The 27522-nt window shown below is 32.3% G+C and overlaps 1 protein-coding gene across 1 annotated transcript in view; it reads left to right on the plus strand.

Moving 5' to 3' along the window:
- The first annotated feature begins 1432 nt into the window (after window positions 1-1432).
- Window positions 1433-27522, plus strand: part of LOC139487871 (substance-K receptor-like) — a 46561-nt gene continuing 20471 nt past the window's right edge. The window contains exon 1 of the mRNA XM_071273036.1: window positions 1433-2609. Within this exon, the coding sequence (XP_071129137.1) occupies window positions 1776-2609 (834 nt within the window). The 5' untranslated portion in view covers window positions 1433-1775. The remainder of the gene's footprint in view (window positions 2610-27522) is intronic.

Consider the following 27522-nt stretch of genomic DNA (forward strand, 5'->3'; position numbering starts at 1 on the left):
TTGCACTAAACCGACACGATTAATCAGATTCCTAACTTGCTTTAAATGTTCCGTACTCAAACTCCTAAATTCCACAAGCCAAACGTTGAAGCAGCAACCCCGACCTCCAACACTCGAAGTGATTACACTACCATTGATAATTTTTATTTTTTTTATTTTTTGGTAGTATATATTATATATATATATTTTTTAAAGGGGATGTTGACGAGTGAGTTGTATGTTGTATATCTGCTTCTATATTTGGCATCTATCAAATAGTCGATTGCTTCCAAATAGAATCATTTTTTTTGTATAACGCGCTTTGTATATTCAGTTTGTGCAATAGAAAAGAATACTGCCAATACCAGTGCCCGCGACAGTTGTTTATGGAATAACCTGATTAGGTCTGCACAAGTCATATAGCTTGGAAAGAAAAAAATATCAAGTTATGAGAGGCCAAACTGGTATTAGCAAAACTAGATGACTTAAGCTTGTCACTTGAGATGGCAGTAAATTTTCATTCATTTTCTTTCTTGACTAAAATTACAGTATGTGTGTTATTTATGTATAAGAACTATAACAGAAAGGGCAGATTTATTAAAACGCAAGTCAGTTATAATACACATGCTAAAACATTCTATAAATAAACAATTATAATAGTAATTGGAAGAACAATATGTTATTAATAAAACAATAACATTGGCTTTGATTGCGTAATTCACAGTGGACGTATAATATGAATTTCAGTCAAAATTGCGATAAAACGAACGGAATCTGTCAAACATGCAGAATAAATGAAATGAGATAATGAAAAACTTTATCTTTTTGTAATGATGTACCATCGACTCTCGCATTACCTTGCAATAGTAATGTTCAGTAGTGTGATGATCAGAAATATCATTTAACATTACTAGATCTCACGCTTTCTTTTCTGCAAATCGCAAGGTTAAAAAAAGAAAGAAAAAAAGAAGCTGATCTACTATATGACTTTTTTTGTGTATCTGATTTCAACTATATACTAGTAGGTATATGCAATAACAAGATTGAAATTATTGCTGGCTAATCTAAAGCTTTGAACCAGTCAGTTAATAAATATTCTATTAGGTGATGGCTAAGTCTTAATGTTATCTTGAATGTAATGTCCTTGAAGGTATCCGATTGGCAAAAACTAAGAAAAATTACCCAATATATATAAAAACAAATTAAAGTGATAAAAAAAACAAAATAACAAATTAAGCGATCTGACACTGCAACAAGAAAATACATATGTCACCATTTCTTAACGTTGATTTAAAAAAGAGGATTATATAGAATTGCAATTAAACGGACACGGTTTATAAAAATATTACTACTGATCAGATATTGATCCAGTAAATGAACAGACAGCGAAGTGGAAGAAAAGGAAATAGACAACATAAGAGATGTATATTGAGAGAAAGTGATAATCATTATTGTTGTTAATGAGGAGTTCTAGTGATGAGTGTGTATTGGTTGAATTGTCTTAGATAATTATATTGATCTGGCATCCACGTGGAGATTGTCCCGCCTTCGACAGAAAATAACTTGATTCCGTTGAAAGTTCGGAGAGGTGTGAAAGTAAGAAGAATTTCTTAATTGAGAATAACGCCACATACTTTATTTCCTAAGTTAGACGGAGGCTTATAAGCAAAAAAAAAATCCAAGTTTTTATACCGTAATTGATGGTTGACCGAAAATGGAAATTTTTCTTCTAAATTTTGGAATTCAAAATATATTTATTTGCAATTGACTATTGTCAACAGGTAGTTAGCCACATAATGATACATAATATGGCTGGTGAAATAGACATTGAAAATACAACGAATAAATATTTTTCGGAATTACAGGCGACAACTATAAATGCAAATTCTTTAAAAACTTTGGAGTATACTTTTTGGAATCGAACGAAAACAAATTTTCTGAACGGCTCGTCGAATGGTTCTAGCCATGAAATAAGTTTATCAGACGAGTCGTTAGCTGGACTCATCGTACTTTATACCTTAACGACATTGTTTTCTGTGACTGGAAATACCTTTGCCGTCCTTGTTTTTACAAAGGGGCGCCATTCTAGGACGGATTTGAGACACTTTCTGGTCAATTTAGCTGTAGCAGACTTAGTAATGGCAATGTTTTGTATGCCATTTACCTTTGCTGACGTCATTTTAAACGAATGGATATTTTCAAAACCAATGTGCCCTATTGTTTTGTTTGTACAGCTTCTGGCTGTGACAGCAAGTGTTTTAACAAACATGGCCATAGGGATAGATCGTTTTTTAGCAGTAACATTTCCCCTTCACCTACGTGTGACATTTTCGAGAAAGAAGTACGTCATCAGCGTCATTTGGATATGTGCATTTTCCCTAGCTTGTGTTCAGTTCTTTGAAGGACGTGCGGTTGACGTTGGTGGTGGGAACCTTAAATGTATAGAGACTTGGGAGAGTGCAGAGTCTCGTCGTATATATACTATTTTCATATTACTTTTTACGTATATTATCCCATTATTGATATTAACCATAACGTATACTATTGTTGGGATTATTTTATGGAAGAGAACGGCACCAGGAAACGAAGACTATGCTAGAGACAGACAACGGCTGAAATCTAAAATAAAGGTAACTTTTTTAAAATAAAATGTTTTTCCTTTTTTAAACATATGTTTAATTCCAGGGCGGAAATAAGTAGGAGCAAGTTTTCAGCACACAGTCCATTGAATGTGTTTTTCACTTCTAACGTTTTCTTCAGATAAAAAATTAATAAAAACTGCTACTTAATGCTAATTTGACTTTTTAAAGTGATAAGATATTAATTTTTTCTCAAACTATGGTAGTACCTCTCTCAGGTCAAGTTGCCATTACAATATCAGTTTAACTGCTATGCCTCTTTGTCTTTGGTTCGATTCTTCTTGTTATATGATTCATAGTTTCATTTGGTCAACACGCACCTCTTGAATAACCTTTATCAAGGCTCTTATATGGAACACTAACACTATTTAATCTCTTGTGAATAGTTGTCACATTGGCAATCATACAACACCTTCTTTTTTAATATGAAACATTCGATAAAACACGACACAAGTGGAGTTGCAACTTTTGCAGGAACACATAGGTGATCATAGGTGATGAACTTGAAATTCAAGAAACAAGTGTATCTTATAACTAACGCAAATACGAAAGTACTGGGAACTAAGGGAATTTTAAAGTCCACCATTATCTGTACCGAACCAATAGAAGTGGGAAAAAAACCGTATTATTCAGATTTTCGTATCCATCTTTCTGTTGACGTCTCTGTTAAACTTAACATTAATTGTAGAGACGAGAGCAATTGTGAGTATTTGATACATTGTGTAGCCACTTGTCTATGGTTGAAGACCTGTTGACGTTAATGTGATTTAGTATGGTACTACTAGGTTACTGTATTATTGAATATTCGTCAAATCTTCTGTCATTTATATTTATAATAGTTTATACAATACTGTAACTGCTTTAGAAATATGTAAACTTGTAACGGAAAACTATGTACAATGTAAACTCACAGCTTCTTAATGTGATCAAATACCAATGAAAGGATAGCTGTATGTAATGGGTGTAACTAAACCTCTTTCATGATAATTTGCTTACCAAGGGATTCTACAAGAATTTCCCTGCGATTAATACAATTATATGTGGCATCTTGAGTTAATCGAATATTGCATAACGTTTAAATCTATGATGTTTGTGAGATTGTACCCCTCGTTTTCGTATATAACTAATAATCTGTGAATAAAGTTTGACGGTTGCTTATTCAAGGGTACTTTGTCTTACCTACTTTTAACATTTATCTTTATTGAATATATAAATGCACATTTTTACCCATATGGGTTGAAGGCATACATAAATCAACATAATAATTTTACAATACATCATACAGAAAAAACCAACAAAAGAACAAAACATTATATACCGTATATGTTTAACAGTAAATTTAATGCACAATATGTATCAGCTTTCTGAATTCAACATTTGTATTATATTACTGGAATGGCGTAATTAGTTTAATATAACGCTAAAATGTATATCAGATATAAACAAATGTGTAAATAGAAAATGGAATGCCATCATAACTTTACACGTAACTCGCGAATTAAAGCTAACCTGAAAATTCATTACTTTATCTGATAGAAACTTATGTTAAGAACGTTTAGTTTAATTAATTGCAGTACGAAGTTAGAGTTATGTATAAATTGCAGTTAAGTCTTTACATTTGGGGAATCTATCTACACTGTCATAGTTTTAGCAATTATGGTTTGTTTAAGGTTCATGTGGACCCTATGGCTAAAATGGCCATATTTTCACCTCAAAATTTACTATGAGTACAGGCAAACCTGGGCATCTGGAAGACATATCATGCCCTAGATAACTAATATTCAAATGCATTATATGATTTAGAAAATTCATAACTTAACTGGATTTTGCCGTACACTTTGTATGATTTAGAAAATTCATAACTTAACTGGATTTTGCCGTACACTTTTTTTCGTCCCTGCAGAAGATGATAAAATTAACAAACAGTTGAGTTTACCTTGATATGGTCCACTCAGGTACACAGTTTAAATAACCAATTATCACTGGGATAAAGCTGATGACCGTAACTGCATTCACGGTCATCCCAAGATGTCGGATGAAAAATTAGGTCATTATCTGTATTGTCTGTTACAGTGTTTCTATATCATTTTCTTTACAAAGTATACATTGATACGATGTAAATTTATAAAATATTCACACAGAAATCACAAGTTACTACCGAAAAATGTTCAGGAAACGCGAAATTCAATTTGAAAAAATCGCTAAGATGTCCGTAAATCATTATCAAAATATTTTCAAGATGACCGTAATTTAAAACAAGGATGACCGTGATTGGTAAACAGATGACCGTAACTTGTAAAAGATGACCGTAATTTGTAAAGATTGACTGTAATTTATAAAGGATGATCGTAACTTTTAAATGATGACCCTCAATTCTAAGAATATCCGTATTTGTATTCATAGCTTTTTGTTGTGTTTGTCTCAATAGGGGCTTAGTTAGCGGATATAAACATGTTTCATCAATCTATTTTTAACTATTTGCCGTATTTTGAGTCCATGACAATAAGTAAATTGCAAATTTCTCGTAAACAATGAAATATTTATTGATAACGACTTTAAAATTTTAATACCAATTGACAGAGATACGACGAAAAGTTGAAGAAACAAGAATGTGTCCCTCTGAGGTGTCTCTAGTACATGCCTCATCTACACTATAATTTTCTATGTTCAGTGGACCGTTAAAATGGGAAAAAAACTGTAATTTGGCATTATGATTAAAAAGATCATAGCATTATGATTAAAAAGATCATATCATAGAAAACATATGTACTAAGTTTCAAGTTGATTGAACTTCAACGTCATCAAAAACCTCCTCGACCAAAAACTTTAACCTTAGGTTGGACAGACGGACGAACGAGCAGACGAACGGACGAACAAACGAACGGACGCACAGACCAGAAAACATAATGCCCATGAATGGAGCATAAAACACTAATCAAACATAGGAATATCCGGTAATCGAGCCTGTGTGTATGGTTCCAGAGGAAGCAGATTAAAATCTTAGTTTGTCTTTATATATGGATAACATTGCTGTATATACAAATCGACAAGGTTTCCCTTAGTGGTGGAAACAAGGGGGGTCCCTTTTTATTTACCGATCAGTGCATTTGAATGGGGACACATAGTTTTAACCCCCTTTACCGTGGGTTGGGACCCCCTTTTTTTTAAGATGGCTTAATCCGCCCCTGCCCCTTGTGATACGCTATACGCACAAGACTATTTTAAGGATCTATTTTGCTGGAGCTCGCCTTCACTAGTTTGGTCGTAGTATTTTAAAAACAGGTTCTGTTATTTTACTTGCAAGACAAAATAGAAGACAAATCAAAGACGATATAATATTAATGGGTGTACATCCATTGGCATTTTTTAAAAAAGTGCATTTATTATATGTCATTACAAGGAATTCCAGAAATAAAAATAAATCTTTTGGCTTTTAGTTGGAGGCTGTTCAGCACACTTTTTTTTTTATTATACTTGTAAGGTGTCATTTAATCGCGCTTTTGTTGCATGTTTTCCCCACTTTTTCATGTGCATGTCTTGTTGTATGTTCATTTTAAAAATTATACCCTCTACCGTAAAAAAAAATATATATATGGTGAACTACTTTGTATTTAAACCACGTCACATTTTCTCCTACCTATAGGAAAATACTCTCATATAAATACGTTTTATATCAACACCATTAATCATTTGATACAAAAAAAGTAGTTATACAAATACGGATATTTCTTAGAATTGACGAATTACAAATTACAAATTACGGTCATCCTTTACAAAGTACGGTCATCTTTTAACCAATTACGGTCACCCTTGTTATGAATTGCTGATTCTGTTACGGTCATCTCGATTGTGATTTACGGTCATCTTAGCGATTTTTTTAAATCGAATTTCCTGTTTCATGCACATTTCTCGGAAGTAATTTGTGATTTCCGTGTGAATCGTTTATAAATTTACATCGTATCAACGTCTCCTTTGTAAAGAAAATGATACAGAAACACTGTAACAGACAATACAGATACTGACCTATTTTTTCATCCGACATCTTGGGATGACCGTGAATGCAGTTACGGTCATCAGCTTTACCCCAGTGAATTATTGTCATGTATTTATTGTCCATCTAATGTCCATGTCAATCAATACTGCTCACTTCAATTATTACCTGTGGGGAAGTTCTCAAACCTGTTTCCCAACTTAGTATATTTTTGCACCTTCTGGAGGAATGAAAAAAAGTGCACAGCAAAATCCTGGTAAGTTTTTATTTTTCTAAATCATAAAACATATTTAAATTTTATTTATCTAGGGCATGCTATGCCTGAAATTTTTTTACAGATGCGCAGGTTTGTCTGTTCTCAGAGTAAATTTTGAGGTGAAAATACGGGCATTTTAACCGTAGGGTCCACATGAACCTTAAAAATGATAATAGGCTAGTATCTCTAATATCTTTTTCAGAAAAATGCCTGACTTTAAACGATCCCTTTAAAATAAAACCTGACATCGGAGCAAAATTTATTGACATTGTATACAATATGACATTTCCTTATAATATACGCATGGCCATAACTATAATTTATAATAGTGGCGATTGTCATATTTGTAAAGGTTACATGTACCAAACAGTTTGTTTTTCCATTTGTAAGAATGAAGCAAATACTTTTAAACATAGTTGCAGGTGAAAATGTTCAATGGATAATTTAGAAATGTTATAGTCGATAAAAAAGTTTTCAATATCCGAGAAATAAGAACTAAATGTAATTACGTTAAATGAATGTTTTACATCTTTAGGGGAAGCTATTCGATGACAGTAAAATATCGTATCCGATGTCATAAAATGCATGTAATCATCATTTATGCAATAAACATGCCCTCCAAAGTAGTTTTACATCAAAACGGATGAAAGCCATCTGTTACAATACAAAGTTACCGTTATTCTACAGAATGCAAAAGTACAAAATATATGCTAAGATACGTATAATTAATTTGTTAATGATGTTACTAATACGATGACGATGGTTGAAATAAACGAAGAAAGATATTTTATGATGCAGCGTTAAAAAAAGGCAATAAATAAAAACAGTTTACTTATGGATCATTTATTGTGTTACTTTTGCAATTAAAATTAATGATTTAGAACACAAAGACCATATTGCTATCAAAACCATATATCTGATATGAAGCTTATTATTTCTTATCATCATGGGTAAATTCATTTTTGACGTAATCGCAGACGACATACGCTACAAAGTCTAATAGAGAAAAAGTAAATTAAGCTTTGTTCTTGATTGAATAAAAGAAAAAGTAAATAACCATTTTCAGGAAAAATGATTTATTTTAGAAATCTGAAACAAATCAGTCTATATCATGATCTATAATATCAGTAAAAATTCTTGCGTGATCACATTGACCTCCCTTTGAAGCTTTTCAAAAGTCATCATTTATTATACATTAGAATTGTATAATTGATGATGAAATGTAATGCAATAATTGATACGACGTACTTTCAAATGCATGAGACCTCAAATGGCCTACATGTTACATGACATACATAGCTCCCCTTTTGAATTCAATTCAACACATTTCTTTCAAGTTTACTGGCTTTAAATCAGTATTTAAATGAAATAATATTTCTTCTTTGTTGATGTCTGTATTAAGCATGTTTAGAGCGATCATTTGTAACATATCCTTATAACGAGAACAGAACAAAAACAAATCATTATTGATAGGCTATGAGTAACACTTTAGAATACCTGCGTGTGTGATTTCATATTTTAATTTTACAGCTGGGTGTTAGAAGCAGTAAGAAGTTTATGCCCTAGAATCGTTAAGATGTTTAAAGCACATATATAACAATGTCAGCTGATATTTACCGATTATCTGGTTTTCTGAACATAGATATTGTAAATACAAACTGCGAGTCATAATACGAAGTTTGATTCGGTGCGTAAGCGCAGCTTTGATAATACATTCAATACGGACAAATTTAGAACAAAAACGAATATGATTAGTTTCTCAGCAATTTGTATGTATCTATTTGTAAAATTCGAAGTGTGAGTGAGACACCGTCAATATATTGCATCTTGCTGAAACGTCTCTCCAGCAAACGAGAACTGAAAATACCTCATGTTTCAATAAGTGGTACCTGAATTGTATCGACTCTTGTTTTCTAATTTATTTACTGGTATAGCAGGCACTTAATACATGGTGTTTATACGAAAAACAGTCACTCAATAAGAGGTGTTTTTTAAGAAGTCAAAAAATACAGGGTGTTTGTTACGTAATCAATTAATACAGCGTGTTTGTTAAGTAATCAATTAATACAGAGTGTTTGTTAAGTAATGAGATAATACATATTGTTTTTAAGATAGTCAACATAGAGGATGTTTATCATATAGTCAACACAGGATGTGTATTTATATTCTACAAGGTGTTTATTTAGCAGTCAATCAATACAAGTATTTTTGTAATAGATCTGAATATGATACTTTTTTGATCTGAGCGTCACTGATGAGTCTTATGTAGACGCGCGTTCCTGGTATCTTTGATAACTATTTACACCACAGGGTCGATGCCACTGCTGGTTGACGTGTCGTACCCGATGGTATCACCAGCCTAGTAGTCAGCACTTTGGTGTTGACATGAATATCAATTATATGGTCGTTTTTATAAATTTCCTGTTACAAATCTTTGAATATTTTGAAAAACTAAGGATTTTCTTATCCCAGGAACAGATTACCTTAGCAGTATTTGGCCCAATATTTTGGAATGTTGGGTCATTAATGCTCTTCAACTTTGTACTTGTTTGGCTTTATATAACTTTTTTATCTGGGCGTCACTGATGAGTCTTATGTAGACGAAACGCGCGTCTGGCGTTTTAAATTATGCTCCTGGTACATTTGATAACTAACTATATATTCTTACCAGTGTAATACTTTATCTTTTCCTTTTAATTCTATTTTATTCTATAATTAAAGCTAAATCTGTGGATATGAGGAAACAATCAGAGAAGTTGATTTGTTATTTTATTGTCCAACAGAAACAACACTGCTACAATAAAAAAAAATATTCCTGTGATGAACACATTAAGAATTGACTTTTTTGTGTTTTGATGTATTTAAGAATTTAATGCTTCTTTTGTATATTCATTGGGGTGTAAAAGCGTTGACCGAAGTACATTTTGTATGAAGCGCGGAAGTTTTTTCTTTAATTTACCTGTTCACTCTATTGTTGGACCTCGTGTCATCATGAATGTTATATTTCATTGTGTAATGAATGTCAATTTCAGAAGGACGCGAGATTGTTAGCCAATCAAAATAACGCATCATAATGAAACATAAATGCAATGTAATTATTACTTGAATGAAAGCAGACCATAATACAGGGTGTTTATTTGAATAGCAGTCACTCAATTTAAGATGTTTATCGAGTAGTCAATTAATATTGAGAGCTTCTTAGGCAATCAGTTAATACGTCAACTTGTATAAGGTAGTCAAAGATGTAGGATGATTATAATTTACCCAACACAGGGTGTTTACTCAAATTCTATAAACTGTTTATCTAGCAGGAAAAATATATCGAACTTGGAGGAAAATTCAAAACAGAAAGTCCCCAATCAAATTTCAAAATCAAAAGCTCAAACACATTAATAATTGAAAGCATTGCCATAATCCTGGCTTGGTACAGACATTTTCTTATGTAGATAACGGCGGATCAACCTGGTATTATAAGTAGCTAAAACTCTCAGTAATAAATACAAGTGTTTATGTAATAGATCTGAATATGATACACATTCTTACCAGTGTAATACTTTATCTTTTCCTTTTGAGACCATTTTATTCTATAATTAAAGCTATATCTGTGGATATAAGGAAACACTCAAAGATGTTGATTTGTTATTTTATTGTCCAACAGAAACAACACTGCTACAATACAAATTTCTGACGACTATTTCCTGTGGTGAAACTGACATTTTGTCAATGAAATGATTGAAAGGTTGTACATAAAATAAATCGACTGTATTTTGTTTTACCAATTTCAATTATCTTTGATGTTCGGCATCCTCGGTTAAAAATAAATTTTAATGCTGGGTAAATTAAGGAAATGCTTGAAGGTGAAGGAAGTGACAATCAAAGACCACAACAATTGTTCAGAATACAAACTGTTTACTCAGATATCATTTCACTCAAAATAGTAGTGCTATGTTCTGCTATCATGCATACTTATCTTTGTTGATAATTAATTCAAACTTACAATATGTTAATGCTTATCCATCGAAGCCTACAATTTTACTGCAGCATCTTAGTGCTATAGATTTTTATAGTTGTCTGTATACAGAAGATAGTGAATTTATAATCGGGTTCATAATAAAAACGAACATGGCGAAATATTTTGTTTTAACCATTTGTAATCCTTTTTGATTATATTTGGGATTTTGTTTACTTATACTTTCAATTTACCTTTACATTTATTTCTCTACGATTTATAACCTACTCCATTGAATGATTTTCATCGTTCCAATGCATTGTTTACATTGAAATGCATTATTAAAGACAACTTTATTTACCTCCAATTCACGTAAATAGTTTTTTCATGTATCTGTAATTTACAAATGTATAACAATGTTCTTCTAGGTAAACAATTAATTGATAAGCATATCTGGTTCCTAAAGTCGGTTAATATATAGGATCACATTCGATGCAAGCAATAAATGTTAACCCCTTATAGCCGTTTGACTTTCTTTCTACTTGAAATGTTGTACCGATCTGTTGACTCTATTTGTTGCAAAAACAAAAACTATTAAACGAAATAGAATAACGTCAATCGTATTTACATTTGTTTTATAAGTTAATGGGAACACTGTATTCTTCAAATCGAACATGACGTGTCTCTTCTTGACTTTTCTCTTTTAATAAAGATGGGATATTGATGATCACGAATTGTTTTGCTTTCAATTAAAATATAATTTCGCGAAACAGTGTATGATGCAATGATTGCATAAGTTGCATAATCAGTCTGATAAAAGTAATTTCTGTCATTTGAGTGACGGTATGTTGCGGTCAAACTGCATCACCGTAATTATAAAAACATATTTCTAGCAATTAAAATGCATGTTTTTAAAACGACACAGGCATCTGTATTCTCAGGACAAATAACTGGATAAGAATGCTTTCTTATGCAGCATAGGAATAATGTTGGACAAGAAACTTTTATCTAAAAATTACATATAGATACAATTTAGTTTGCTAAAATAACGTAATCAAATTCAAAAATACCGTTTCTCGATCAGTCTTCAACAAAAAAGTCGAAATCAAACTAGGAATAAACAAATATCAATAAAAAAGAGGTATAAATATAGAATTAAATTAACATAATTTTTTAACTGACAATAAAATGATGTAACTAATAGTGTCAAAACAAAAACATTTACTATTAGATAAATGGCACCTTCATTCTACCTATATAAGTATCCATTGTGTGGGTGAAAAATAAAGTAAACCGCACCTGTTTTGTTGCGCACGCAATATAAAGAAAATATTGTTATCTTATTACTTAGATTCGCGCCCTCCTGGATGAACAGCCAACCAATAGTTATATCGACAAAGTAGTATTAGATAAAAGTAAAAAGTACTGTTTTGCTATTGTCGAGGATCACTTTAGGTTAAAAGTATGATACTGACTTCCCTTCGTTATTTTTATTACCTCCATTGGGTGAGAACTAGACCAAAAGTTTGGAAAGCCCAAATTATTAAACATTAGAAAGCAAACACAGAATATCCCTCACCCGAAACGCTATTCAAATAAAACAACAGTTTATTTTCATTTTTAGTGAATAATTTGGATGTCATAATCATCTTAGATTGGTCTTAACCACCAAATTCTTTTTCACTATTGATTTATAGCTCTTATAAATTTTCTGTGATTATGTTATGGAGTTATCTTTTTTTTTACAAATCTCTATAAGCATCATAAACTGATGGTATATAAATATTTTTATACTTTTCAACACTTCAATAAAATTTTATGTATAACCGTTTAACATCTTGCTTACTTTCATCTTGCATTGCTTCGGAAACAAGTATTCTAATAAAAATGAAAATGAATCAATCGAATCTTAATTCATGTCAAACCAATACCAAATCCACTATATAATACGTACAAATTGCAATAAAGAAAGTAAAGTAGACGGTGGATGCTACTATAAAATCATTATGCAAAAGAGCATTCTTTTTGGCGTTTAAAAAGAAAATAATTTAGAATGCTAGATGGCTGTATACCTTATAAATCATAATGAATTTCATAGAATATGCCCATATTTTACCCTTAAGATGTACATAGTAGCATAATGGATCAGTGTAACACAGAAGATTTAAACGAAATCAATTCACTGAAGAAAATTCAGATCATTGACGCCTTATCATAGAAATCGTGGTTAGTTTTGCTGGAAGAGGACATCCAAAAACAAAAATGCAAACTAATGATTTAGTACGCAAGACATGTGTTTTCAAATTATTCTAAAGTTGTACAAATATCAATTTTAAACAACATGATTGCATTAATATTTCATATCAACACAGTAACGTTGACTGTTGGACTGCCAATTACCGGCCAACGACGAATTGTCTACCAGCAATGTTATCAATCCAGCAGTTGACAAATTGTATCAAAGACACATGAACAGGCTTATCATTTAGTACGCCAGATATGAATTGTGTCTTCATAAGACACATCAGTGGTCTGAAGAGCACTTATAAACTTATAATTCCATAAACATATCCAACAAGTTCTAATCATGCATCGAAACAAAACTAGCCTTAAACAATATCATTAATAATATTAAAATTGTTGACTATTCTTTGAAGTTGATATTGATAGGACCATATTACTGCCTCCAACGCTTCTCACCCAGTCATCAAAAATTATACAGGGGTCTAGTGAGCAGACCAGTATATCCTATCTCTTCCGATGCACGTTATGCCGATTTAAACTTTTATGGTTTCAAGTGGATTTTAGATAGTCAAACATTTGTGTGTAGTTGTCTATGCTCACGTCTTGTTTTAAGTTGTATCTTTGGTTTTACTCAGGTTTTCATATACTCTCAAATTGGAAATCAGTCTATACTTTAAATTGCATACCATTTCATAAGAAAATAAATAGTTTAAATATCGCCAGGATTGATTCACTATATATAAAGTAAAACATCCAATCCGGCACCATGACATAGCCATTGTAGCATCATTCAATTGATTGTATCATTTATATGGCGTCATAATGGCATCATAACTGACATTTAAGTTAAAAATTTGCAGATTATATTAAACTGTTCACTTAACAATAAATGAAATACATGCAAAAAGATTATAAAATTACAAATATCTGTTTCCTCATTAACAAAAAATATGCATTACAACATTAGGTATACAGACAAATTTCGCGAGCCAATTATATTTACGACTTTAGCGTCAAGAAAACTAACACTAGATATAAACCGTCGCGAATATATAAAACTTTCAACGTCCCTAATACACTTTTTCGCTATTTGTCCGCCATTACTGGACATCACATAGGTTCCCGTTAATATTTGACGTCTAAATACAAAATATCATACGCCACAATGGAAAAGTGATTGTTGTATGACGTCAATAGTTCAAGCAGGATATATTATCGGATCAGCCGGGAAAAGCGATAAGGTGTATTGAAATACAGCAAATAAATTCGAAAATTGCGAAATTAAATTTACGCGAAGTGGTATAGAAAAGGATAAATTCGATATTAAATATTCGCGAAAATACGTTGGTTCATAGCACTCGATTTCCTCTTTACGAAATAAATTTAACATTTACACTGAAAATAAAAAAAAATATCTGTCAAATACTGATAATAAAATTACCAATTATTCACATTTTTCTTCAAACCTTTGCTGTGTGTACGATTTTGTAAAGTTAAGTGTGACTGTGAGTAAAACAGTACCTGTATATTAAATGCTAATATGTCACTTACTACAGACATTTTTAACTCTTAAAGACCAATATATATAAGTTATCCGCAAATATATAACAGAAACACCAAACATTAATTTGTTGGCAATTTTATACTATCTGTTGCTAAATTTTGCAAAACATTTAACAAAACTAACTATGTAAGCAAACCTACCAGGAATTGTCGAGTCTTAAAACAATTAACTAAATGCCACCTTTAGCATAGTAAGGGCAAATAGTTCAGAGTGTACCAAGTATGAAGCAGAATACTTTTTACAGTCTCATAGGTGCAATCCTATCTAATCAAAAATGAAAGAAAAAACTTAAGTTCCTTAAATCTATTCGAACGTGATGTGTGGTAAGTAAAAACAAGATGTGAAATGTTGCTTGCTTATTTATATGATTTATTTACCGGTCTTTGATAAATAAGAGTCAGGTAAAAGTAATCAAGGCAATTGCATGGATATATCAAAAGGTGCAAACCTCTAACGAAGGTCATGTGATATTTATCATTTAATTACATACAACATCAAAGGTGCCAGGAATAAATCAAGTCTTGTAGATTACTGATAGTATGTAACGACAAACATTCATCTGAAGGTGGGATGTCAGTGTAACAGCGAGTCTAACAGTCTGTGTCTAGATCTGGTCACCTTGGATGTTCCTTAAAATAACTGTTTGACCCCGAATCGTGATTTGTAGCTATCCTTGTCTTAAAGACCTTGTGAGATTTTATTATCACTTGACACTCGTCGTCATCCGTCATGCATTGTCCGCCGTTGTTAAAATTTCACATGCAATCTTCTTTGAAAAAAACTGAAGCAATAGTTACCAAACTTTCTAATAATGTGAATGCTCCTAAGTGTATCTATCATAAAGTGTGTGCTTTTAATTCCATTAAGTCGCCAAACGGTTTACCACCATAGCTAAAAAAGAACATACGATTCATTACATGTCTCATATAATGAATACCACAATACACGAAGAATTAAACAATTAACAAATTTTCAGGATGTCAAGATCCATCTACCTCAAATTTTCACGAACATTATTTGTAAATAAAGGGAGCGAGTGTTTGCCCTTCAATGACGAATGTTCGTTTATTTTCAAGTGCATGCTTATTAACTCAAAAACTATTAAAATAGATAGAAACTGTTCCAAAAGAATATGTTCCGCATAACAAGAGGCTAATGCTAATAACACAAACAACCAAGACTTGATAAGGAGCTATCTTTCTTGAATGTTTGTCTGAGTTTCGTATTTTGTATCAGTTCAGTGTTTCTATTGTTCCATTGTTTTCCTCTATTATATATAAAGTTGATGTATTTCCATCGGTTTTGGTATGTGACCCAGATTTGTTTTCGTTTAACCGATTTATGAATATTGAACAGCAGTATACTACTGTTGCATTTATTTGCGTATTTTCTTAAAAGCTTGAATAAATAGATAGACCAAATTTCTACTAAAAGGCTAAAACGATAGAAATCATTGGAATGCACTCTTAAATGATAATTTCAAATAATTTTAGTGTTTTTTGCTTATTATCTCGAAACATATGATAGTAAATAACAAAAGTGATTCATTTTAATATTAAACAAAACGGCTTTTAGTGGACGACAACAAAAAGACCAAATAAACAATAATGAAAATCTTCTTTCTAGGAATCTTGTTATATTGGTATGATGAACAAGATTTAGACGTGTTAATTCAATTGAATTGCTTCCTTATTGTGGGGAAATATAATTAAGTATGATTTCACTCTTATCTCTCGCTATACTTTGATGTTTTTTCTATTTGTTTATGGCTCAATTACGTGCGTAAGTACCTGTAGAGGAATATGATGAATGTGCAGCCAATAAATTCTTGTATCTAGCTATTATATAGAAATCGCGTGTTAAAAGTAAATAATAATGTAAAATACAATTACAATTGTCTTCTGTACTATAAGGGAGTCTTAGTAGTACACTCTTATAGTTGTAATGTTATTGCATCTTGTTCTTTAGAAACAAGTTTCTTGTCTAAACTTCCCTGTTTGTCGATTGTTATGCAGTCTATCCAAATGGAATATGATTTTAAAATGAATCTTTCTTCTATACCAACGGTAGAATGACCGATATGGAACTCTGTGGAACGTTAGTATTCGGAAAGTTTGATTTGTTTTAATTAGTTTGGTATGAATTTATTTCTCTCAATATTGAACATATCGCTTAATCAAGGGAATGCAGGCCTCTTATTTGTTCTAAATACCAAAATAAGGGAAAAGAACTCGATAAAAATAAAATAATTAAATTACCGAACTGTAAGGAAAATTCAAAACGTAAAATCAATGCCTAAATCAAAACCTCTCACACCTCAAACGGATAAAAAGCTTCATGGTATTGCAGATGCAAAGCTTTAGTACTGAGTAAGTTTATAATTTTATTTTGTTTCAAAATTTATCTTTATAGGTTTATTTAAAATATTGTCTTATGTCATAATCCAAAAGCATGTCTTAGACTAATCAAAACATATCTCATACGAAATGAAATGGAAGATTGTATATTGGAATCTTATAACATTTTGAAAAGATAGTGTTATAGTATATAGATAAAACATGATCGAATTTTTATATTCCTTGTCCAAATGTAGTTTATATTGTGATTTCAAAGATGTGAAAATATTACAATAAAAAACATAGTTACATAGAATGAAATACAAAACAGTGTAGCTGTGGCCATTGATTGACACATTAAAATCATCCATTGACTGGGACAATTTACGTGAACGTTTGTCTGTAACGACCACTGTTCACGACGTACCTACGATAGACATTTAAACTGTGGGGTCACCAAAGGTTTCTTAACGCCTTTAATTATAAAATAAAATTAAAAAATTAATCAGGAATAACCTTTGTGTTTTGATTTATATAATTGATATAAATCAAAATATCGTGTTATTTCTGATTAATTTTTCGAATTACTTTATTTAGGTGTTGAGAACCTTTGGTGACCCCATAGTTTAAGTGTCTTTAAAAAGTACATAGTGAGCATTGGTCGTTACATACAAACGTTCACCTAAATTGTCCCAGTCAATGGATGATTTTAATGTGTCAATCAATGGCCACAGCTACACTGTTTTGAATTTCATTCTATCTTGTTTTCGAGATACAGGCTTGGTAAAATTCTCGTATATGAAATAGGACAAAAGTAGTTTACTGAGATACCTTTTTAGCTGGTGAAAGATTTAAGAAATCGTATGCAATCATGGCTTACATCAGTGCTTAAGCTTAAATTACACTAAGCTAGACACATCCCTTCCAATTAATATAACCAAGTCTGTACTTCTACAGACTATAAGTTTTTATTATATTAGATATTACGAAGTAGAAATGGCAATAGGGACAATCAACCATTACTTCTGACGTCAAAGCGAATAGTTTTTGTCAATGAAACTATGAAAATGTTGTATTGTCTTACTGATAAATGTAACCATCCGAAACAATAAACTTCTGGTAATATCATTGTCTATTATCTAGCTAAGTACCTCCTATTGTTTACGATAATTACAAGAATACAATGCTTACATGTATTTCAATCTAGTGTATCATAGGTAATATATTTATTTACAACACGTGTGATCTTCTACTGCGTATGTTATTGCATAATCAAACAATACAACAAAAATTGTACCAAAATATGCAAAACCCTTGGATTCCATTAGGAATAGCATATCATTACATAATATTTATATATATGAAAAAAAATATATAATTACTAGTAAAATTTATGGAGTCCAGGTGTCTGAACTAATTTAGCATATAAGGAAACAATTTACACAACACTTAACGTTTTTCTTTATACTATCATACTCCCATCTCGAAAGTTAGATACTATCATACTCCCATTTCGACAGTTAGATACAAAAAAATAAAATGCTGTTAATTTTTATCAAAATAATTTGTTCACATAATATGAAATATCATTTTATCATGTTCATCATGTAATGATTTTGAAAAGGTAAAAGATACAATTCTCTGAGATATCTGCGATTGCAAATTATTATTTTGCACATTTTTGTATTTATGACTTTATCAATATTTGAAAGAAGAGGAATGTTACATTAATTCAAGACACACATTTTTAGAGTCTAAAATGGTCTTTTAGATAAGGAAAATAGAAGGCTTCCGATACTTTTGATATAGTTAAAAGTCTTTTTGGAACATGGAAAAGCAGACTAACTACCGTACCTGTTTAACTATGTTGTTATTGGTAATGTATCAGGACGAGTAGTATTTGAAAAGGGTATTTTCCAGAAAAAGAATATGCAAATATTTGAATGATATTTTTGGGTAAATACTAGCTAGGCCTGCTTTTAATTTTATCATCCTGACAGACTTGTTGTGCTTAGGTTGACGAAATTAAAGTGAAATGAAATTACTTGAAACAAAGAACAAAATCTGTTGACCGAATTTCAGCAATATGTATCTTTGCAATATCGATAGCCTCAATAAAACATATTGCTATCATTACTGCTCCAATTGAATGAAAGGATTCCTCGGGGCAATGAGATAATCATGTATGCAATGCATATTTATATAATTTTATAGTTATGTACAAATAAAACGCATATTTCGTATATGCAAACCGCATTTTATGTTCAAACGAAGAGCATTACACCTAAATACTTTAAAAACAGTTGTTTGCATGATATTTATCTCGTATAATTTATGATGACATGATACCAAGACTTAACGAGAGTGATTGTGCTTGATGTTTATATGATACAGACATGATCAGTTTAATTGAGGTCTGGAGCTGGCATGTCAATACCCACTAGTAGTCTTTTGTTAATTTATGTGGACCATTGTCATTTCTTTTGTTTTTCCTGTTAGCTAATATAACATCGGTCTCGGACTTGTTTTAACTGAGTTTTACTGTGCATATTGCTGCGTGTTTGTTAATTCCACATTGGCTAGATGTATGGTTGCGATCTCACAAAAAATGATTAACTCTGTCACATTTTTGGGTCTTTCCAATGTCACTTACCGCTACCCTTTACTATTTTAGTGGGTTTTTTGTCGGTTTATTTAAATTTTTCCGAGTTAATTGTGGCGTCCATTTTGCTGAACGATAATACAATATTGTTTATGAATCCTCTGATGTCCACCACTGGGTAAGGGATTTTCTCCTTGAACTTACCTTAGGCTGTTTACCGCTCTTTGTTGACTCTTTGGCAAATTTCTCATTTCGTATTCTTTCCTATAATTACTCTGCTATTGATGCTTTCATAATGTTAATGAATATTGATATAACGCCAATAAATAAAAAAGCAACATAAAGACAGCAATCATGACATATGCAGGCAAGGTCTGAACAAAGCCATTTAACAACACATAAGATGACAATTGAACGAAGACAGTCTGACTCAAAACAAAATAATGAGATTAATTAATACAAGCTCTAGCTCTTGTAAAAACTATATATTAATTTCATCAATATTGGAAAAAAAGAGGGACGGAAGATACCAAAGGGACAGTCAAACTCATAAATCGAAAATAAACTGACAACGCCATGGCTAAAAATGAAAAAAGACAAACAGACAAACAATAGGACACATGAAACAACATAGAAAACTAAAGAACAAGCAACACCAACCCCACCAAAAACTAAGGGTGATCTCCGGAAGAGTGAGCAGATCCTGCTCCACATGTGGCACCCGTCGTGTTGCGTATATGATAACAAATCCGGTAAATAGTATAATTCAGTAGGTCACATTTATGAAAGGGAAGGGGATTGTAGTTACGACGTAAGGAACATATCCGATATCATTTGCGAAACGGTTATTCCATAACGGTCAACCAACTCGTGATGGCGTCCGTAAAATTTACGAAGGGATGATTTCAACTTCACCATTTGGAACTTTTGGTTTAATAGCTTCCTTGTGAGCAGCAACCCTGTAATTAACATGCTTAAACATGTATGTGTAATAACAAGCGAAGTTACAAACATTCCATACTTATTATAACGCACTTTTATACCGGGTATAAGAATGATGGATTGCTATTAATCGTGCATGCTAGTTACATATGTACCAGTTAATTCCGCAAGTCTTCATCAAACTAATGAAATGCTATCTGCATTAAGTTGTCATGACAAATTGTGAAGGCAACAAAAATTCAAACACTAAAAATCTATTTCTTAATAACAGTATACTGCAAACTTACAAAGAGCTTAAAAAGCTGTTTGAATGCACAACATATGAGTAATTAATAATAAAAGCATAATCATAAGGTTTTTAACATTTGTATAGCAGAAAAAATCCTTTCAGCCTTAAATAATTTAAAGAAGAATTAGCACATAAAAGCTACTAACTGCCGTTTGTATGCTAATTTTTCTTGTTTGAAAGTCATTCTTTGATTTTAATTGCTTACAACCAACTACATTTCGGCGCAAATATTTTAGTTTTCTTAGCGGGATTTTCTTGGCGCGTTGAAGATCCAGTGGTGGCGTTGGGCTGTTTTCCGCTCTTTGGTCGGATTGTGGTCTCTTGGTTACATTACCGTTTCCATTTTTTTTTTCTACAAGTCCACGAAATATTGTAAAATTCAATTTTTGGCTGTAAGTAATAAAGTTACATAACGTTAATGTTAAAACAATATAAGTACAAAAAAAGGAAAGCTATGAATGGAAACATTTGAATCGCACTCTTTATTGGACACTTATTGGAGACATATGGTTGATAGCTATATAATTGAGGCACCAAAACCAAATGGAAATCTATATAAAATAGTCAAATATCGTTTTCTCATGAAGAAACTTAAAAGCTCAGTTTATAATTCTAATCAGTTTTGGTATAATAACTTAAGTGTAAGGACTATTATTACGTCTGTTGTAAATTAAACGGCATCATTACATCGTGTCAAGGTCAACCGTGTTTAACTTTTTTAAAACATTATCACATTTACATTTATAAAGATTAGTTCCATAAACATAACTTTCAAATATTTACATACATATTCCCCTGTCGACTCGTTTACGTTTTTATTTATCTTTGCCATGAAAACTCTTTAGTTTGGAGGAATATGGTTCGACAAAAAAAATATTGTTTTCCCACCGGGAATACAAAAAGCTTTACGATAGCAATGACCATACATCTAACTTCCGATCTACAATTAGCACAGAGTACAACATTATATACAAACGATATTACAAACAGACTTTTAGATGGTTTTACCTTATTGTGCTGATACTGCACGTAAACCAAATAAAAATCTAACACATAATTGTGGGCGCAAATATGTAAAAAACAACATTGTTTACAGTTTAAAAACGAATAACATCATACGGTTCAATATATAATGACATTTACATAACCAATCAAGGCTGCTTTTATTACTTAAATTATCAGCATGTTTGTATGTTTATTAATTTCTATCAAGAAACAACATTTGCAGCTGACATCTTCTGATGTCGAAAAAAATATGGCTGTATTTCAATTTTAATGCTTTTTGAAATAAGTTACTTTCTGTTCTTATTGAAGTAGGTTATTTTTACAGATCAATGTGCCTATTTTTACTAGAATTAACATAAAAGTAACATATTTTGGTGTAGTTGGTTTTGTAGCAAACGATTTCAGTTTTTATGTTGAAGCTGTTACGTCGTCGCGAATTGTTGAACAATCGTTCCCATGAATGATAACGTTTGATTTTGGCAGTTTTATCGACTTCCGTTTTTTGAATTTACTTTGGAGTTCGTTATTTTGTATTTTTGGTATCCTTTTAATGATTTTTTGCAAATTTCTAAGGTAACGAATGATTGCTATAATTAGATAGACGAACATTCTTAACTTTGATACGATAATACTGGAAGTAAAGTTACATGGTTTTAAGGTGCCTACTTTACGAATACAACTTATCGTGATTTGGAAACTTGCTTTGGTTGACCCGAAATTTGCGCCTTTTCAACTATTGATGACATACAACAATCAATTTGCCATTGAAGCGTCAGATATTTTGTATTATGACGAGAACCTTTGTGATGTCCAGTAATGGCGGTCAAATAGCAATAAGGTGTATCAAAACTGCTTCACTTTACCAAATCTTTAATGTTTTAAAAATCGTTTGTACTCTGTTCTCTAGGATTAATAATTTTTTCTAGTATCGGTTGAATTTAAAATTAAAGCTTTTGTACAAAATATACTTGTTAAACTTAACGCATTTAACCGGAAAATAATTTATTTGCTTCTGTTTACTTTGTTCTTTTTTTTTGTTTTAAAAACAGGCAGGAATTCGTATACATATTAAGTGCCGAAATATTGTAGTGAAATGTTCTTCTTGCAATGAAAAGAATGTTACTCAGATGTTTTGTTTCTAAATGAAGCAGTAACGGCAAGTTATTTGTACTCGTAATTTCTTTCGGTTATCGTCCTTCACAACTAACCCAAAACGTACGATATAGGTACAATAGTACATCTTAATTGACCGGAATTGTTATAAGGTATACACGGTTAATGCACAGATAAACAAGAAAACTGCATTAATCACCATGATAAAGCTATTTTAACTTAATTTATAACGTATCGAGGGAATGTGATTGTATCTTTTATAAATGTTCTTCAATAAATACCGAATCACAGAAGTACTTTAAATGAGACCTAATGCCGTTTATCAATTTGTATTTAGGTCAAATCTGTGAAAAGTCTTTAAGAATTAAGAGATTTAGTTTATTGTTTCAAGAATTGATCTATCCTAGCCATCTTTGGTCAGATAGGAATAATATATTGGAGTCATTGCACAAGGCTCTTTAATCTAGACTAACATTCATCATTCTTTTTTTTATAATCAGCATCATATACGCTATAGGAACCCAAATACACATACATGTTCTATTTTGGAGGATCAAAACCTAAAATGGACTTTTTAAAGTTGTTAATTTCTATGTCATTTGGTCTTTTGTGGATACTGGTCTCAATTGCAGTCATTTCCCATCTTCTTTTTGTTTTATATTTCACAGAATTTGTGTAAATTTAGTTATGCATGTGCGAGTTGCAGCATTTTCTTTAAAATATCTATCAGCCAAACAATTGTCATCAAATATTTCAAATAAATAAAAAAAAGTTGGTTTGAAATGTTTTCCCAAATTTTTCATTGCACATGTAAGACGGGTGTTTTACTAATAAAGCCTAATCAGATTAGACTGTAAAACTTCTTTAAATCTGAACAATATGGCTTCGCGATACAAACTACTGTAACAATTGGACCAGAACTTTTATTGACAGAGATAAGAATAATGTATCAAACACTTTCGGTCGAGATAAAGGAACTGCTTACTCTTCTGAAAGGTTCTAGTTCCCTTCAGATATTTGGAGGGGTTCGTGTTGTTCGACTGTTACCTGTCTTTGTAGTGTTTTTATGCCCGCGTCACACTGTCCCGATTTTTGTATACGATGGACACCCGAATGCGAAAATTGTAAGTTCGTACGAAGTTGGTCCCGATCTCGTTAAAATACCAAAAAGTGACCGAAGCAAGTAAGATGAATAACGAAGTCTATACGAGGGTGCCGAAAGTATATACGATAGCAAAAGATGGACATACGAAGGTTAACCGAAGACGGTATTTAAGCTTCATATCTCAGCCGAAGCCTTCAAGATGGATCACGAAGGCTACACGATGGATTACGATGATGGCGCGATGGCCATACGATGTCTGTACAGCTTACGATGCATTTAAATTATATGCCGAAGGCATCACGCGTTTTAAATTGTTTGATCAATATTGAATATATATTATATTGTACATTTAATTTTTGGTTTAATCATAAGACGGAAGACCATGGGTATTTCCAGTTACTGAATAATTTGGTTGATTTCTAAAAAAATAGTTTATGTATCAAATATGCGTATTCAATTTACCATTTTCTGCATGTGTCATATACAAATATAGTGTCCATATTTGTCCCCAATATGTTACATACAAGGGGCTTGAACTGTAAAATGTGTGCACTAGTCTGAATAATCACCCATAATTATGCCCATGTTTACTGATCTATCTTAAAGGTAAGGTAATGGGTTCGTTGATCCCTTTTATTCAAAAAGAGCTCTTTCCAGGAGAATATCATAATAATATAGACTAAAGGAAGGATGTGGGGAAAGCAACAAATGCGGCAAAATATGACATATAGAAAACAAAATGTTTATGGAGTAAACATTCGTGTGACAACATCTCAGACGATACATAAAAAATTAGAATAATGAAGAAAAAGTTGGTTTCCCTATATACGTGTACCTTCAGTGTTGGTATACGAGGCGCGTTTATGATTTTCATTATGTTATTTGATATGAAAAATTGACAAAAAATAATATTTTATTTGTAAAAGTAAATCCTGAGCCTGTATTACCTGCTCTTCTTGTTCCATTTGAATTAATAGAAACAACGCTGTCGCCTTTCTTGTTCTCATAGAATCATATGATATGAGCTCCATGTTTTGTGAACGTCTTTCTTAACTGTCGTATTAGACTGACCAGTGCATATCGCCCATGGCACTTAAAATGTATTTAAGCGCGAAAATTAACTTACATTTAGCTGGATTTATTGCCGTCGTAGTTCCATCTTGTCACCTTCGTACTTTTATTCGATGGCATCACGACGGGATTACGAGGTCTTCACGAAGTCGTGTTGCCATCGTAAGACCTTCGGGTAGCTTCGTGATTCATTCGTGTAGACATCGTAATGTCAAAACTGCCCGATGGAAACGATGGAAACACGAATGCAATACGATGTTCAAAGATGCATTCCCGGTGACATTACGATAGTGAGGATGGTGATACGAACTCAATACGAACCCTCAACATCGGACGCACCTTCGGGGATTTTTTAACATGTTAAAAAATTAAGAACCCTTCCTGAAGTTGTCCCCGAAGACTAGAAAAAGTGGCCGATGGTTCTACGATGGTTAAAGATGGCACTACGAATAGCCCGATCTGAATACGATCAGTCCCGATTTTGAAAATTTCCATAATCGTGTTGCCATCGGCGTAAAAATCGGGACAGTGTGACGCGGGCATAATGCCCGCGTCACACTGTTCGTATCATCGTAGTGTCACCGGGAATGCATCTTTGAACATCGTATTGCATTCGTGTTTCCATCGTTTCCATCGGGCAGTTTTGACATTACGATGTCTACACGAATGAATCACGAAGCTATCCAAAGGTCTTACGATGGCAACACGACTTCGTGAAGACCTCGTAATTCCGTCGTGTTAACATCGAATAAAAGTACGAAGGCGACAAGATGGAACTACGACGGCAATAAATCCAGCTAAATGTAAGTTAAATTTCGCTTTAAAATACATTTAAAGTGCCATGCGCGATATGCACTGGTCAGTCTAATACGACAGTTAAGAAAGACGTTCACAAAACATGGAGCTCATATCATATGATTCTATGAGAACAAGAAAGGCGACAGCGTTGTTTCTATTAATTCAAATGGAACCAGAAGAGCAGCTATTACAGGCTCCCCCCCTTAGGAAAAGTTCTGGATCCGCATCCGATTTACTTTTACAAGTAAAATATTATTTTTTGTCAATTTTTCATATCAAGTAACATAATGAAAATCATAAACGCTCCTCGTACACCAACACTGCAGGTACACGTATATAGGGAAACTATCTTTTCTTCATTATTCTGATTTTTTATGTATCGTCTGAGTTGTTGTCACACGAATGTTTACTCCATAACCACTTTGTTTTCTAGATGTCATATTTTGGCCGCATTCATTATTTTGTTGCTTTCCCCACATCCTTCCTTTTGTCTATATTATTATGATATTCTCCTGGAAAGAGCTCTGTTTGAATAAAAGGGATCAACGAACCCATTACCTTACCTTTAAGATAGATCAGTTAACATGGGCATAATTATGGGTGATTATTCAGACTAGTGCACACATTTTACAGTTCAAACAAGGCAATGCCGAGCGTGGCATCCTCTCGTATGTAACATATTGGGAACAAATATGGACACTATATTTGTATATGACACATGCAGAAAATGGTAAATTGAATATAAAATTGAGAATGGAAATGGGGAATGTGCATATTTGATACATAAACTATTTTTTTGGAAATCAACAAAAACATTCAGTAACTGGAAATACCTTTAATATTGTCTTTAGAACCAGCAGGTAAACAAATGAGCAACCAATTTCCTGTGTATTATGCTATTTCAAGGAGAAACAAAAAGTCCATCTGCATGACCTAGACCTTTGGCCTTGAACGTAAAATATGTCAGATCATTACAAGGAGTAACAATATGCCAAATGTGGTTAAAATCGGCATATAATTTAAATGCATCGTAAGCTGTACACGACGTCTTTTAGACATCGTATGGCCATCGCGCCATCATCGTAATCCATCGTGTAGCCTTCATAATCCATCGTGTAGCCTTCGTGATCCATCGTGTAGGCTTCGGCTGATATATGAAGCTTAAAAACCCGTCTTCGGTTAACCTTCGTATGTCCATCTTTTGCTATCGTATATAATTTCGGCACCATCGTATAGACTTCGTTATTCATCGTACTTGCTTCGGTCACTTTTTGGTATTTTAACGAGATCGGGACCAACTTCGTACGAACTTACAATTTTCGCATTCAGGTGTCTATCGTATATAAAAATCGGGACAGTGTGACGCGGGCATTATGGAATGACAATTTCATGTTAATTATTAAGCCATAATGTTAGAAGTAATTAAATACGCCTTGGTAGTGTGAGTTCAAAGGACAAAATAGAATCAAACAGCTCCTATTTCAAATCAACATCTAGGGAAAAATCTGCAGAGTTTCATTAACTAAAAATTTCAAGGCCGAACTTTTATATTTTTGTTTTATTTTGCCATGAACTCTAGTTTACATATTTACGAGTGCAACACACGCTGAAACATTTGTTTTAAAATAAACCGGAAAGA

The sequence above is a fragment of the Mytilus edulis genome, chromosome 9, assembly GCF_963676685.1.
Source record: "Mytilus edulis chromosome 9, xbMytEdul2.2, whole genome shotgun sequence".
Taxonomy (NCBI): Eukaryota; Metazoa; Mollusca; class Bivalvia; order Mytilida; family Mytilidae; genus Mytilus; species Mytilus edulis.